Source organism: Talpa occidentalis, unplaced genomic scaffold (assembly GCF_014898055.3).
Source record: "Talpa occidentalis isolate TD23 unplaced genomic scaffold, MPIMG_talOcc4v2.1 talOcc4.13, whole genome shotgun sequence".
In the NCBI taxonomy this organism is placed as follows: domain Eukaryota; kingdom Metazoa; phylum Chordata; class Mammalia; order Eulipotyphla; family Talpidae; genus Talpa; species Talpa occidentalis.
The window spans coordinates 47,853,907-47,871,066 of record NW_023601322.1 but is presented as its reverse complement, the minus strand read 5'-3'; the positions used below and the strand labels follow the sequence as shown (position 1 = coordinate 47,871,066).

Here is a 17,160-nt window from a genome sequence, read left to right as displayed (position 1 = left end):
CTATTGTTGTAAATAATATTGCATCTCATTTTTCATTATTATAAAAATTCTTCCATATTTATGAAGCTAATTATTTGTAACAACTCTACATTATTTCCTTAGGAGAAATTCCTGGTAGTACACTGCTAAATTTAAAGATGTATAAACTTTCAACATTTTCACAACCTGTTACCTAAGCGCACTCTAAAATAATTTTGAGAGTTTACCTGTGTACTAACAGAACTTTCGCTACTCCCTTTATTTTCACTCAAGAAATACTCATTTACCACTCTATAAATACTAGAAATTGTTGCAGGTACAGGGTTAAAGCTAAGCAAAAAATTAACATCTACTCCCATGATCAAATTCAAAGGTAGAGGAAATGGGTTTTGTTTTTTTACAAAGATTTATTTATTTGTTTGTTTGTTTGTTTGTTTATTTATTTATTTATTTTAAGATTTATTTATTTTTATTTATGCAAGCACTGGGTACAGTCAGAAGTGCGGGAGGGTGAGAGAATTCACCAGAGCCAGAGCAGGGAGCAGAGCAGGCAGAAGCACCAAAGTACACTGCTGAGGGGAGCAGCGGGCGGCCGGAGAGGTCTGCGTACCATGTGGGACCCTCCTCCAGTGGCCGGAGCAGCCGGGGATCGAACCGGCGCTGCAGAGGCTATGGGCAGCTTCGCAACCCAGCGCTCAACTGCTGCGCCACCGGGGAGGCCCAAGATTTATTTATTTTTATACAAGAACTGGGGTACAGGCCAGAGGCATAGGAGGGTGAGCAGATTCACCAGAGACAGAGTAGGGAGCAGAACAGGCAGACAGACTGAATTACACTGCTGAGGGGAGCAGCAAGCGAGACAGGAGAGTCTGCCGCACCATGTGGGTATCTCCCTGGCCAGCCACTAATCGAACCCATGCTGCAGAAGCTGCGGACAGCTTCACCGCACTGCGCTCAACCAGCTGTGCCATCGGAGAGGCCCTGAGGAAATGGGTTTTGATGAACTTGCCCTAATAAAACTAAACCTGCAGAATGGCTTCTTGGGTGTTGTTCAAGCCATTGGAAGACAAGCAGCCCTTGATAAGGCCAGTTTCCCCTTACCTAGCAGAGAAACTCTCAATTAAACATGAGAAATGATATTAAACACTTGTGCCAGTTGACTCCTGAGTGAGCACAAAGAATTAAGAAAGTATTACTGGGCCTCCCTGGTGGTCCAAGGGGTTAAGCACCACACTATGAAGCAATCCGCAGCCTCTGCAACACGAGTTCTATCCCTAGGTGGCCAGGGAGCAACCCACATGGCGCAGCAGACCTCTCCTGTCTCACCCGCTGCTCCCCTCAGCAGTGTATTTCAGTCAGTCTACCTGTTCTTTTCCCCACTCTGTCTCTGGTGAATCTTCTCACCCCCCACATCTCTGGCCTGTACCCCAGCTCTTGTATGTATAAATAAAATAAATATTAAAAAAAAAGAAAGTAAAGCATAATATCACAATTTTGTTAATGCATTCATTCTCATAGTTTATAATCAATTGAATATTCTTCATACCAAGTTAAATGTTAAAGGTGCTATGGACAAAAGAAAGTAGAACACCAAACTCTACTGTCAATTATTTCTTCCTTTGCTCTGAGTCAGAAGTCAGACGCTCCTGCGATACCATCATTCTCTGACAGAAGGGATGTGACATCAGTATTGCTTTTGTAGTTAAATGCTCCTGGGTCCCACCTTTGATACTTCAGGCAAGAACTCAGAGAAGCATGTAAGTCACTAGAGAACTGCCAAAATGTAGGACCACAACCCTCCATGGCACAGATCAGTTTACACAGGGCATTTTCTTCCTGCTGCTTAGTTGACTGGGAGCAGGGACCTGCAGTTCACTAGCTGATCGCCACAAAGGTCACTTCTTTTTTTTTATATATTTTTTATTTTTAATTTATATGTATTTTACATCGTTGTTCATTCTTTTCTCAGGTCTCATCCCCATAAAATTCCCACCACCAACACATGTATGAACGATGCATCACCATAGTCTGTGTTCTTCCCTCCCCTATTTTGATCTCTCTCCCTCCCCCTCCCCAGCTGAATGTCTCAGATTTATAGTTTGCCTGCTAGTTTTATCTTTTTTTTTCCTGATCATTTGTTTGGTTTACCTATGCTCCTCCTATAAGTAAGACTATTTGATATTTTTCTCTTTCCCTCTTACTTATTTCTCTGAGCATAATCCCTTCTATCTCCACCCATGTTGCTTGAATGGCATGAGTTTATATTTTTGATTGCTTAATAGTATTACATTGTGTATAAATGCCACCTCTTTTTGATCCAGTCATCTGCTTTTGGACACTTAGGTTGTTGCCATACCTTAGCTATTGTACATAGTGCTGTAATAAATGTTTGTTGGTGATCTTTGGGTAGATTCAAAGATCTCCAAAGAGCTCACATGACTCAACAAAAACAATCCAGTCAAAAAATGGGCAAAAGAGCTAAAAAGACACTTCTCCAAAGAGGAAATGCAAATGGCCAACAGGAATATGAAAAAAAAAAAAAAGTTCAACATAACTTAAAATCAGGGAAATGTAAATCAAAACCACAATGAGATACCCCACCTCACACTAGTGAGAATGACACATATTAAAAAAAAACAGGCAACAGCAAATGCTGGCGAGGATGTGAAGAAAAAGGAAACATCTTATAATGCTGGTGGTAATACAAACTGGTCCAACCACTAAGGAAAGTTGGCAGAGGTTCCTCAAACTACTAAAACTGGAGCTACCATATGACCCAGGGTCATATATGGCTTACATAAAATAGAAAGTAAGATATCCTTGCAGGCAAAATTTCCTGACTTGCTGCAGGTTACTGCTTTCATTTTCTTTAATCAATATATGCAAAAAAAAAGTTTGAATGGTGTTTTAAACTGATATCAAATAGCATAGGCTTTTCTTACATTGATCTAAAAATGTATTAAAAAACCCACAATATTCTCTGATCATCCTAACATAAAAACAATTTGTATTTTCAGTATGCATCAAAACAAAAGTTGAAAACAAAGAACATACCTGATAAAAGTTAGGCCAGAAAGTGCTAATGGCCAATTCTGCCCTGTTCCATGTACGAGTTGGGTCTCCAGATATATTCCAGATAGGACTCCCCAAAGGCCCGTCATTGACTTTCACATAGACACTGAGTAAGCCGGGAGCAGAATTACTCTTGCTGGATACAAAATAGTGAAAATCAATGCAGTGGGTATCGTTTTCTTTAAGTTGAGGTAAGAGAAGGCGGGCTCTCTTCCCCTCAGGCCTCCCTGATGTGTTCACCAACATGAAAGAGCCTGTGAAAACAAAATCAAGGGAAAGTCACAACCGGAACCATTACTTCTAGTCACTTCTTAAAAGCCACCCTCATTTACTTGTGCTTTGCATATCTTACTGAGTCTTTAAAAGTCCCATGTCTTTCATACATTTTTACAGCCAGAGTGTTCTCAAGATTAATAAAGAGAAAAAAAAAATAAAGGGAAAATGCCTTGATGTCATTGCAATTTGTCTCCAAAATCACAGAAATATGTCTGATTTGCAGATATGCAGTGAACAGTCTGGTAGTCACCAGGCACATGCAGTTATCTAAATTAAAATCCATAGTAACTCCAGGGTCTCCATCATATGGCCAACAATTCAAGTGCTTAAAAGCCACATGAGTTAGTGGTCAGCATATTGTTCAGCATAAAACTGAACCTTTGCATCATCTGAGAAATTTCTATAAGGCAGCACTATTCTACAGCAGCCCACCATTTAGTAATCACAATCTCTTTCACATCCTTATAAAATCTAGAGAGAAATAATACATTGGTCTGGTTGTGGAATCTTAGAAAAGTTTATCGGCCCTATGATGCTCCTTGTGTTCAATATAATATGATTTTCCTTGATTCACACCACCACCTCTCTCCCACTGCTATACCAACTACTTCTCCTTAACAGCATGGGTATTTCCGTAACAGGCATAAGACAGAGCACGCAGATGCAACTGTCACTCCAGTTAGCAGATGACCTTTCTGAGAAGGCCCTGTGAGCTTTTCCTGTCTGTACATTTATGAACTAACCCACCCATGAGTGTTGAAGAGCTTCCCAATGGATTCCAGCCTTCCAGATACCCTGGCATCAAACACTTACTCCCCATGTATAAGAAACAAAAATGACAACTAAAATATTATCCAAATTTTATGAACTACCTAAAGAAAGATGAAAGCAAATTGTTGCAAGATAAAAGGGAAAACAGATCGTCATAAGTAACAGGGAAGTAAAAGGGAAAACAGGTTTATTTTAGCAGAGGAGAAATACATCGAAACTCTGAGAGGGAAGTATACCTGAATAGGCAGGAAGATTATTGTCTTCAATTGAGTTTCCCTTTTAAAATTTTCCTTACTATGAACCACAGCTTCAAGGTGGTTAAGTATGTCTGTGTATAGGTTTATGTGTGTTAGTATCTACCTACACACACATACTAGGAAAAGTATGTGTGTTTTATTTATAAGATATCTTAAACAGAAAAATAAGTCTACCCTCCAGGGAATTATCATAAGGACTATATAAAAATAAATATGGCTATCCTTTATAAATTAATAGGCTATTGTTAAGGGATCAATTACAGACTCCTTGTTTATGACTGTTACCCTCACAGTGTTCATACATGAGGTGAGCTAGTGTTAACATTTAAGACAATAGAAATTGAGTCACAGAGAGATAGGAAGCAGTTTATTCTGGTTTTAGGATGAGTTAGTGGTGAAACCAGAACTTTGAGCCTTTGTGTTTGCAGCCTATTACTCATCCTGCCACACTCCAATAACCTCATGTTTTTTCATGTGCCATTTGAACATATATGAGGAAAACAAACCCCTCCACAACAGTGAAGGGAAATTATAGAGGATATTTCAAAACAGAGCAATCTCTCAAGAGGTGAGTGCTTTGCACCTGGAATATGAGCGCCAAGCCACAGGGAAGTGTTACCTATTGAACATATATTCCAGTAATAAGGAGGCACCTCAAATGCAATTTAAGAGCAAGCTGCGATAAGAGAATAGGAACAGTAGCAGCAAGAGAATGCCGTTCAAATAATTTGGGTTAGCTGTGTTCTACAAAATGTATATCTAAGGCTGATCTACCCTATCATAAATCTGAAAAAGATGACTGGATCAAGAAGATGTGGTACATATACACAATGGAATATTACTCAGCAATCCAAAAAGATAAACTCATGCAATTTGCAGCAACATGGATGGAGCTGGGAAGCATCATGCTCAGCGAAATAAGTCAGAAAGAAAAAGAAAAATACTGGAAGGTCTCACTTATAGCAGGAATTTAGAAAACCTAAAGGGACCAGGAAAAAGACTAATTAATACAAAGTAAAAATCAAAATCAACAAGCAACTATAAACCAGAGACACTCTGTGGGGCAGAGGGAGAGGAAGGACTAGGGTCAAAATAAGGGGGGTGCAATTGTATGGGGAATATAACCAAAATGAAAATGCACACATTGTGCAAAAATGAAAAATGATGTAAGAATTATATAAAATATTAAAAAATAAAAAAAATAAAATAAAATATGAGTTAAAAATTATACTTGTCTGCTGTTAGTATTAAAGCAGATTTATTCCACGCTATCATTTGGGACTCTGTTGCCTGCACTATAGTTGTCACGTGCATTCCTCTGATGGGGCTGTGGCATGCCAAAGCCTTGAGGTTAACATGCATCACCAGAAGCTTGAGGATGGCCACACTGCCAAGTACAAAATAAGTATTCCCTATCGTATTTCTAACAATTAAACATGGTTTACCTTCCAGGGGAGGTAAATAAGTAATATGAGAAGGGTGGCAAAGTAGACATTTCCTATATCCTGTGAAGTTCAGTATGAACCCTTGGATGAAGCTGAAACAGAGGAATTTCTTTTCACATTACCATAAATTGGGTAACTTTCTGCCTTTACTATACCAAAAAAAAAAATAGTTTTCCCAGCTAAATAGTATGTGTTGTGATGTGTTCCATTCCAGCACAAAATGTTTCTCAGCATTTTGAACTGTCTGAAGTACACAGATATGGTTATCTTGAGGTAAGTGTGCACTTCAAAGATAATGCAAGTTATAAATACTCAAGTGAGACAAACTTTTATGACCCTTTTGTAAAAAGAGCTGCACTGTGGCCCACCAGCAACTGGGTTCAGTGGAGTGTGCCTGGTTTGACTGAGAGGCAGCCAAGCTCAGTGCAGGTTGGGTATCACTTGCCTGTGGGGTTTGGGTTTTGAAATCTGCACAAGTTTTGAAAATGCTTCACTCAGGTTTGAGTCCATGTTGGCACCAACAATGTTTTGAAAATGGTGCCAGTTTTGAAAACATGTCAATCATGTTTGAAACCAACCCACCCTGAAAGTCAAAAAAGCTGGGCAGCATATGGATTCAGACACACACTCTCACCTGGGACCCTGATCACTTCAGATGTCTACCTTTCATCAAACAATCTTGCCTGGGACTCTCACCTGGGGAGATCTTTGCTTCTGATCCTCTGACAATGCCACCTGAATGTTATTCCTGCCTTCAGCACAACTGACACAGCCTCCTAACCAGCACCATAGGCCAATGCCTGGTGCCTCTAAGAGCTGTCCACTACTACCTGATCTTAACAGGTCCTGCTGACCAGTGCCACTGGCCACTACCCATGCCACCTCTACTGTTATCTCCTATTGCTGTGGCCTCTGGCACAGCCCAGCCTGGCCTCCAGACTATTGCTGCTGGCTGCTGCAGCTCTGCCTCCCTTGTGAACACTTTCAGCTGCCACCCTGAGTTGGATCCTGGTACACACTTATAGTTTGTCCCCAGCTCTAGGCTCTCATGGAAGGGGCAATGCCATCTTCCACAAGCTGTTTTTGGTTTGGACTTCTGAACACTGTAGACACTATTTGGGGTAGCACAGATGGCCAGTTGTGGCCTTAGAAATTTTTTCCTATTTTTTTTTTCTCCCAGTTCCTCCCTTGTAAATAAATGCTGCTGTTATGCTCTGTGTCTGAGTCGTGTCTTGCAATTATAAGCACATAGGTGAGGACCCATGAACCGTGACATTTCCCTGGTTTGCAGAGTTTCACTTTCTTCTTTTTTTCCTTTTTGAGTCAGAATGCAGTCTCTTTTGTCACTTGGCATGTTTCTGCAGATAAGCTAAAAAAGAACTGGCGATACAGGATGATACATACATAACACAGCAGTCTTTCTGGTTCATATATGATTTTTTCAAGATATTAAAGTTTTGAAGTGATCAGGGGCAAATTCTCTCTCAAATGAAAGGATACGTGATGACATTTAAAGTGAAAACCCCCACAAAATTCTCTTTGTTTAGTGTAAGAAGAACTGGCAAGAACTTTTGTGGTTTCAAAGCCCATTCCTCTTTCCACTTTGTTAAGCTATTTTGGAAACTTAGAGAACAGATGAATACACTGAAGCTTCCACTCCTTTCCTGAGTTTAAAAAGGAAATAACATTTATTGGTAAAGAAGACAAAACTGTATCATATCTGTAAGTTGACAGAAAGTTTTGAATGAAAGGAAATGCCTTTAAGAAACTCTAGTTGGAAGGAAGAGCTGGAGGGTATAAAGCTAAGGATGGATTTACTGGGATTCTAAGTGCCAAATGGGAGTTAACGGGACCAGTGTTTTTCTTTTTTAAGTTTATTTATTTTTTTGTGCAGAAGAACAGGGATGTCGAAAAACAGAGGTGCAGGGGATGAGAGTATTCACCAGAGATAGAGTGCAGAGCAGAACAGGCAGATTTACTGATGGGATTTACTAAAGGGAGCAAAGGGCGAGGCAGCAGAGGTCTGCTGTGCCACATGTGGGTTAGCTCCCTGGCAGGGACTGAACTCAGGCCATAGCACTGAGGCTTAACCTCTTGGCCACCAAGGAGGCCCAATATTTTTATCAATGTTACTGTTTTTGTTGGTTCTCTAGTTACAAAGCTGCATAGTTTGAGTAGCTGGCTCTAACCATGTTCTTCTCACAGATCTATGGTTTTCAAGGTGTGATTTTGTGAAATTAGTCAGTTTTCCAAGAACATGTGTAGCACTATGGAACCATCCACTTACTTGCACTGTCCTCCCTTTCATTTGTTCTCACCCTCAGACACAATTCCATCCCTACCACCCTCCCCCCATTGTCTCAGGCAGTCTCTCTTCCTACAAACTTTTCAGAAAACACTCTGAAGTCAACATTCAAGATTCTATAGAGGAAAAGTCTCTATTGAGCACCTGTTTCCTAGGACCCTTTCTTGAGTAGTTCCCATTTTTTCCTTCTCCCAGAGTTTCTTAGTAGGTATTTCTATGAAGCCCCCACAATTCTATTTAATGTATAGAAATTTGTTTAATGCATACTTCTCCAAACTATCTGCAATTCTTCAGCAATTAATTCCATGTATTTCCATCTGTCCATCTTTCAACTATCCTGTGATCCAATTCTAAATTCACTCAATTGGTTATTTTTCAGTTTTATTATAAAGGAACATTAGGATTGAAACATCGCAACATTTTACTCAATTAATCTTTCCCCTACATTGAAGCTTTGGGAAAGGGATCTTTATTTCTGGGTGTGGCCATGAGGACTTATGACTTTAGACTACAGAAGGTGCAATGTCACCCAACACAAGTATTTCCTGATAGTGCAGCATGGCTGACTTACAGTAAATTTATGGAAGAAAGTATGACATTTGTGTTTAGCACAGACTAGCAACCCAAAATCCTGGGGTAAATTCAATTCACAGTTGTGCTGAAAGGAACTGCAGGTGGGAGGGAAGAGATGGTTTTTAGTGGTTTGAATTTATCACCTATCTGCTATTAAAGTCAACTCACCAACCAATGTTTAAAAAATTCAAAGCATTTATATTCAATTTTAGAGCATTGATCTGCTATTTAAAAATATCCCTATGTGGCTGAATGTTTAATTTTTACCTTCTGCTTTACTGTTTTGACTATGAAGAAATGCATTTTCAAAGAGTAATTGGGAGTTCTTCTGCAGGTCCCTTCCTACCTGAATTTTTCCCCTACAAAAACACTCTGAAAGGGCAGATAAATAAAAGAAATCATAGTTCAAATTAGCATAGGAATTCTGTTTGTGTTCAGATAATAAGTAACTAGTATAAAAGTCACTAGTATAAAAACAGAGAATATATATTTCAGGCAAATGAAACATGAGGGAGTCAGCTTCAAAAGGGGAGTCCTTGCACTCATCCTTTAATCCTGTCAAAAATGGGCAGAAGAGCTAAAAAGAAACTTCTCTGAAGAGGAAATGCAAATGGCCAACAGGCATATGAAAAAATGTTCAACATCACTTGTAATCAGGGAAATGCAAATCAAAACTGCCATGAGATACCATCTTACACCAGTGAGAATGGCACATATTAAAAAAACTAGCAACAACAAATGTTGGCGAGGCTGTGGAGAAAAAGGAACTCTCCTGCACTGCTGGTGGGAGTGCAAACTGGTCCAACCACTATGGAGAGCTGTGTGGAGATTTCTGGACCTACTAAACATAGAGCTTCCATATGATCCAACAATTCCACTCCTAGGTATTTACCCAAAGGACACAGAAACATCAATTCCAAAGAGCACCTGCACCCCTATGTTTATAGCAGCACTATTTACAATAGCTAAGCTTTGGAAACAGCCCAAATGCCCAAAAATAGATGACTGGATCAAGAAGATGTGGTACATATACACCACGGAATATTACTCAGCATTCAAAAAAGATAAACACATGCAATTTGCAGCAACATGGATGGAGCTGGAAGGGATCATGCTCAGCGAAATAAGGCAGAAAGAAAAAGAAAAATACCAGATGGTCTCACTCACAGCAGGAATCTAGAAAACTTAAATAAGGGACCAGGAAAAAGAATAACTTTAAGAAAGTGAAAATCAAAATCAACAAAAAACTATGAACCAGAGACACTCTATGGGAGGTGGGGGGCAGGGAGGGGAGGGATTGAGGTCAAAATAAGGGGGTTGCAATTGTATGGGGAATATAAAAATAAAATTTATTTTTAAAAAATGAAAAAAATAAAAGTATGTAAGGAGGCTCCCTGGTGGTGCAGGGGTTAAAGTCTCAGCAAGATCAAGCTGTCACCAGCCACTGAGGCATGAGTTGGATCCCCTGGCATGGAGCTACATGGCACAGCAGACCTCTCCTGTTTCGCTTGCTGCTCCCTTCAGCAGTTTATTTCAGTGGATCCACCTGTCCTGTTTCCCACTCTGTCTCTGGTGAATCCTCTCACCCCAACTCTCTGCACTTCTGGCCTACACCCCAGCTCTTGTATGCATAAATAAATAAAAATAAATTGTTTTTTTAAATTAAGAATATTTATTTGATTTCCCTGAAAAGAGAAACTGTCTTATGAGCATATACAACGTTCACACTCTTGAAATCTTTGGATGAATTAATTTTAGCTTAATCATATCCACTCACAAATGCTTTTGATCAGACTATCTTCCATCACTGTTTATTATAGCAGCAATAACTACATATAGTTAGTTATTCCTTTCTACCCCATCATTAAAAATTGCATTGGATAGAAGCTGATAGAAGCTCTAGAAGCTGATAGAAGCTCTAGATTTTCACTTAACTTTATCTTTTACTGTATTACTTTTTATTGAGGTAATGTGGCTTATAACATTGCATAGGATCTAGGGCTATACACCCTTTGGATGTATGCTAATACACCACACCTGAAGAAACCACATGAGTGCTCTTCCCACATTTGAGAAACTTTGCGCACACAACAAAAAAGGGAGTATTTCCTTCCATCAGCAGGAAGAGAGAATTTTGTTAGTAGATACTTTTGACAGAAAAGCAGCATCATATGGACTTCAAAGCTATTAAAATTCATTTTTTAACTACTTAGTTTTAGTGAAAGCACACACATCATTGTTCTTTCTCTCTATTTGGCTGTTTTGGGTTTTTTTTTGTTTTGTTTTCAATTTTTCCTCTATGACCATGCCTTAAAATTTGTGCACTTAGCATCCTAGAGCTACACAAAAAGTTTATGAATTCCATCTTTGCTGGCACATAGACTATGGCTGCAGTTTACATGGTCCTTCATGCTTCTTCTGACTTAATTTAGATACACCAGTTGCAACAATTCAGTTATGTAGAACAGCACTTCTCACTTCTCAATCAACAATAATTTTATTTTTTTAATTATCCAATGAATCTCAGAACAAATTTATTTATGTAAAATAAAATAAACACAGGTTCTAAAAAAAAGAGAGAAAACATGCAAAGTACAAACCCAAATTACACAAAATTACTGTCAAATTCCTATAAAAATATCTAAAGACTTGCTTTCATTTTTTATATTGGTCAGACCCCAGGAAGAAACAATGTGTGGACCAGCTCTGACCTGCAGACCACACTCAGTGGCACAGACTAAAAGTTACAGCACAAGGCATCCTTGGTGACAAATACATATAGTACAAGAGGCAGGCTAAGACAGACAAACTTTAAGGAGTGAAATTAAAAAAAAAAAAAAAAAAAAAAAAAAAACCTGTTCTTTTTTGAATACGAAGAAAATGGTTATATAGCCAAGCTCTGAAAATGAAAGAAAGTGGTAGAAGAATGGAAGGCAGGTAAATAGTGTGAATGGAAAGAAGGCACAGGAATGAATACAGGAGAGAATTGACTTCAAGAAAAGGGGAAAAGGAAGAGCAAACTCAGTAAGTAATGCCACATAGAATCCCCACACACATTGGCTGGTCTTAAGGAGAAGGGGAGAATGCAGGTAAGCAAACAAGCCCCCAGTGCCTAAGCTCTGAGCTCCATAAGCTGCATCTCATTAAATCCTCCCAACAGTGCAGTTTCAAAGAAACAGAGAGAATAGCTAATTCAACAAAGGACCCACAAACGGCATCTGACAAAGCAGGGGCAATTAAAAATTTTCATGTTCATATTCAGAAAGCAAGTCAAACACTTTGACTATACTTCATAGTATCAAATGCATTGTATACTGCAACCCAGTACACATGGGCAATGCTGTGTACATAATACATACATATGCACACATTTTCAGACACAAAACTTTCAATAAAAAACGTATTTCACTATCTTTCTGGTGTGTATGTGTATGTATTCATGTTTTCTATTCTACCTTATTACGCTTGCAAAATAGAGAAGTGAATGCTAGGTTCAATCCATAATTGAATTCATAGCTCAGAAATGCCTTATGGCCACACTGTAACTCCTTCCAACAAATAATATCAAAAAGATCTAAACTGAGCTCTGCCTTTTCAGAGAGAAAGCTTTTTAATTTATAATTTTAAATTTGATCTCATTCCTCAAATATCAAAATACCAGATTCCATTCCTCTTCCTGCTCCCTCAGCAAGTTCTAACAATGGCCCTAAAGTACATGTCTTTTCTGATGAGAAACCTTGTGAAATAGGGAAAATGAAGGCCTGTGGAGAAATAAATGAACTCAGGGAGCAAAGCTCAAAATGAACAAAGTCTCTGCAGGGAGGTGCCACCGTCACTTTAAAAATACTTATTAGCACCCATTTCAGCCTGATGCAACCAATGTCTCCACAGCCACATTTATGTTCTGAACAACAGATATCACAAGTCCTTCCAAAGTCATACCTCTTCCTGTATGCTCCCCACAAAGATTTTATCCTAGCACAAACACAAAATACTTTCCATTAGAGAATGAAATTTTAGTGAAAAAATTCTTCACTAAAGTCATGTTTTCCTTTCTATTTTACCCTTCTCTTCTCACCTGTCATGTGGATTCTCAATTACTGGGCAAGACCATTTCTAAGTTGCAGTACCTTTTTTTTATTTACTATATTCCTAATATGCTGGTGAAAATGCAGAATTGGCAAAGAAGGGAAGCTCAAGCAAAACTCTCTAACTAACCACACAAACTCCTCATTTTAGAATCCACTGGTAATGATGCAATATATATTTTATCTTGCACATTTGACATATAAGTGTAATATATATTGCATATAATTTATACATATAACGTATATATGTAAAATATGTGTAAATAAATATGTGTAAATAAATAGAATCCACTGGTGAGCTCTGGGACTTTTACCAGAGGCTGACAGACTATCAGGAATGAGGCTTTTTACAAGTCATTAAATAGTGCCCCATATTGTATTCCCCCAGGGGAATTCCGCATCAATCTAGGTGGTATAAAAATAATAATAAGCGTGTGTCAAATACCTAAAATGTACATGAAACACTGGCTTAAAGACATATGTGTGTATGTACATATTAATACCCCAAAGTAGTTAAGAACCAAAATTGTCAGTTAAGTGATTCACAGTGCAACTGAATGGGCATTCTTCTTTCTTTATTATTCACAAAAGTACTGAGCTGACCAAAATATATTCTTTTTCTTAACAAGTCATATTTAGCTATGAATAGACTCATCTGAAGGTTCATTATGTAGTGGACATTTTGAAAACTGTTATCAAACATGGAATGATTCCTCTAGCAAGAACCTTACAACTTAGCTGTCAATCATATTTTAAACATATTTTAACATCTAAACCATGTAAACAACACAGGAAGAAAAAAAATCATTGTATCAAAAAATCAGATCCATTAAGTTTTGCCACCATATGCATAAATGCAACTTGATGTAGCCCTAAAATTTGTAAATTTATGACTACCAATCAGTTTTTTAAAAAGCTTTGAGACATAGTTGTCAGATGAGACAAAAGACCTAAGAAGCTCATGGAAAAGGGGAAAAACCTTGGGGTTCCATTAAGAGAAATAATGTGTTCTCCTTTCATAAGGAAAGTGAGGCTTTAATGAAAACTAACTGTACTACTGTGTGTCATCTAGACAAACTGCTTCAATGACTTATTAGAAAATACTAGGTGTGTGTCTTATAATTTATAAGAAAAAACACAGAGTAAAACAAACTCAACCTTTTAACTCTCTGATGATGCTAATTGACTGCATCTCAGGAAATGAGCCATAAGTACAATGGGAAAGTGACAGGTTGACTGTTTAGAATGTTCTTAAGAGACTGCTTAATTTCCTATACGTCAGGTTTTTTTTAATTGATTGACATCTTTAGACACTAGTTCCCATCCTAAATCTCAAAATGATACAGCCATTATAATATAGGCTTCTGCTAATATTTCCTCTAAATTACTTTTTTTTTTTTTTTTTAAAGATTTATTTATTTATTTATTTATACAAGCACTGGGTACAGTCAGAGGCACGGGAGGGTGAGAGAATTCACCAGAGCCAGAGCAGAGAGTAGAACAGGCAGAGTGACGAAGTACACTGCTGAGGGTAGCAGCGGGCGGCAGGAGAGGTCTGCGCGCCATGTGGGACCCTCGCCCAGTGGCCGGGGATCAAACCGGCGCTGCAGAGACTGCGGGCAGCTTCGCAACCCAGCGCTCAACCGCTGCGCCACCGGGGAGGCCCTAAATTACTTTTGATTTAGAGATGATTTTTTTAACATGTTTATATAGTGAATAAGCTTTGTCTTGTTATAAGAAGAAATTATACAGGTGAGAGTAGATGGTGGCACAGTGAAGACACTGGGCTCATCACCTCCTCCATAACTCACAGTTAAATTGCAGCAGTGCAGAGCCAGTAATCCCTGAAGGAAAAAGAGACTATTAGAACACACGCTAGTAGCAATGTCCAAAAGAAGGGAGCCCCTGCAAGCAGGGAGCAGACCATATGGGTAGCTGGGTACCCAGCAGGCCCCACAAGCAGCAGGACAGGACTAGCAATTAGCCCTGATGAAGTAGGCCCCCACAGATCTCAGCAACCCCCAGGATGGGTTCTGGACTCACCAAATGCAGATGCCAGTGAGACCACATACGGGTCCCTGGAAGCAGCCTAGACACAGTAGAACCTTGACAAGCAGAGAGCAGGTCCTGCCAGGAACACAGATGTGACAGGCCCAGCAGAGGGAATGGCAGGGGCTGGTCACCACTGGCTGTGGCTCTTGGAGCAGTGAGCCAGAGGGATGCTATTGAGAGAGATAGTTTTGTGGACAGGACTGGGACTGAATTTCCCTTGGACAGTAGAGACCAGTGCAGACTTCAACAGGTTGGCAGTGAGGAGATGCATTCTACATTGAACAGTAAGTGGATGGAGAGAAGAACCTGGGGTTTGTGGTCTGGGGTAGAGAACACCAGTGGCAGGGTAACCAGCTCAGCCAGGGGCACTCTCTGATGTTACTCTGTTCAACTAGTCTAAGAAAACCCTAAAGGGGCAGGGGGAAGCTTCTCCTCTCCCATGCTAGGCATCACTGAGCAATTTAGCTAACTTCTCTATGCCTCAATATCTATGAAATGGGGATAAATTAAACCCATTTCAAAGAGGTTGTTCAGTCAATTAAATTAGACAATTTATCTAAACGTTTCTTGGAAGAGTGTCTGGTACATAGTAAACATAGATCAAAGTTTGGCGTTGACCCCAAAGTTTATCTAAATGTATTTGGTTTTAGCTTTGGAAGATGGAATTGCTGCTCCAAGATCATATTAGCACTTCCCACATAGAGTGTGTCAATGATCTCACAGCTAACACCGTACCTCACTATTTGACATAACATGGTCAGCAATGTAAACCAGGTTTGCGCTTCATTGTATTCTCAACATCTAGACATTAATTCCCAATATATATTATCATTCTAGTATGATTTAAATGCTGAAATTTTACCAAGTCTGCTGAAATACAAATACATGTTTTTTTTTTTATTTCAAGAGTAAAAATTTAATATAACTAATGGTGATTGTGAAAGCTATTAATTGAATTTGCAAACCTAATTATTAAGAACTTTCAAATAAATACATGGGCAGATATGTTAATTATTAATATGATGGGTAATTCCTAAGCTAATATCTATATATATTTAATATGTACCCGATATTCTTATAAGTACTTTACATTACTTTACATATATTAACTTTTTACCCTTACAGATGAAAAGAATGCTGAGGTGTGGAGAGAGGTTAAGTAACTTGATCAAGGCCATTCAGTTAGTAAGTGGTATAGATTTGACCTCTAAAAAATTGGGCTCAGAGTCTGTACTGTCAAGCATGATATTTGCTGCTTTTCAGGTAAAGATGCAGCACATTAGTTAGACAACTTTAGGAAGAACATTATATCCTATCAAGTATAGCTGTTAGCTATGGATATATAGATACAGATACACACACACACACACACACACACACACAAAATCCTCAGTTATGGGTAATGTCTCAAGACACTAAGTTGGGGATGGTATGTTAAATAGCAAAAGATAATATCTGTTGAATATTTGTGATGTGTATATGGGGTTCCACCGACATATTTCCTCCAACCTTTTGTACTTTTAACATTTTCATAAAGGTTTAAATGACTTTTTAAAAAGTTTTAAAAAGCAAACAATATCTAAATGGGCTGAATTTTGGATCATGTTGTATCATTAAAGATCCATTACAGAAAACATAGAAAGAGATGGTAAAGCTGAGATTTTTGGCAGGAATGGTGATATACCATAATGCATCTCACAATGTAACCATTGTTCCATATCACAATTATTTTTCATGAAGATTTTCTGAAGCTCCAGTTTTTCCCTTTCTGTTATTATTTTCAACTTGGAAAATTAGAGTTCGGGGCCTCCCTGGTGGCCTAGGGGTTGTCTCAGCACTATCACCACTGTGGCCTGAGTTCGATCCCTACAAGGGATCTAACCCACATGGCACAGCAGACCTCTCCTGTCTCACCCTCTGCTCCCCTCAGCAGTCTATTTCAGTAGATCTGCCTGTTCTGCTCTCCATTCTGTCTCTGGTGAATGCTCTCATGCCCCCACACCTCTAGCCTATACTCCAGTTCTACACACACACACACACACACACACACACACACACACACACACACACACACACACACATAGTTTAATTGAAGTAGCTCAATTCAGTACACTTTGATTCAGACTATTACATAGGTGATCTAGAAACAAATTCAGATATATTATTTGATGATCTTGTCTCTGAGTTTAGTTGGGTGGAAGGTTCCCTTTACAATAGTTTCACTATTAATTTTTAGGTTGCTATCATAATGTAATATAACTTCTAAATTTCTAATAAAATCTAAGACTTTAAAATACCTCTCTCTCATCTTTCATAGCATTCTGAAAAAGATTTCTGTCTCT

At 38.8% G+C, this 17,160-nt stretch overlaps 1 protein-coding gene across 4 annotated transcripts in view; it reads right to left on the bottom strand.

Moving 5' to 3' along the window:
• Positions 1-17,160, bottom strand: part of PTPRM (protein tyrosine phosphatase receptor type M) — a 796,148-nt gene that overhangs the window by 469,193 nt on the left and 309,795 nt on the right. For all 4 annotated transcript variants that reach the window (XM_054694205.1, XM_054694203.1, XM_037508822.2 and 1 more), the window contains exon 3: positions 3,034-3,305. In XM_054694205.1, coding sequence (XP_054550180.1) covers positions 3,034-3,305 — 272 coding nt within the window. The remainder of the gene's footprint in view (positions 1-3,033; positions 3,306-17,160) is intronic.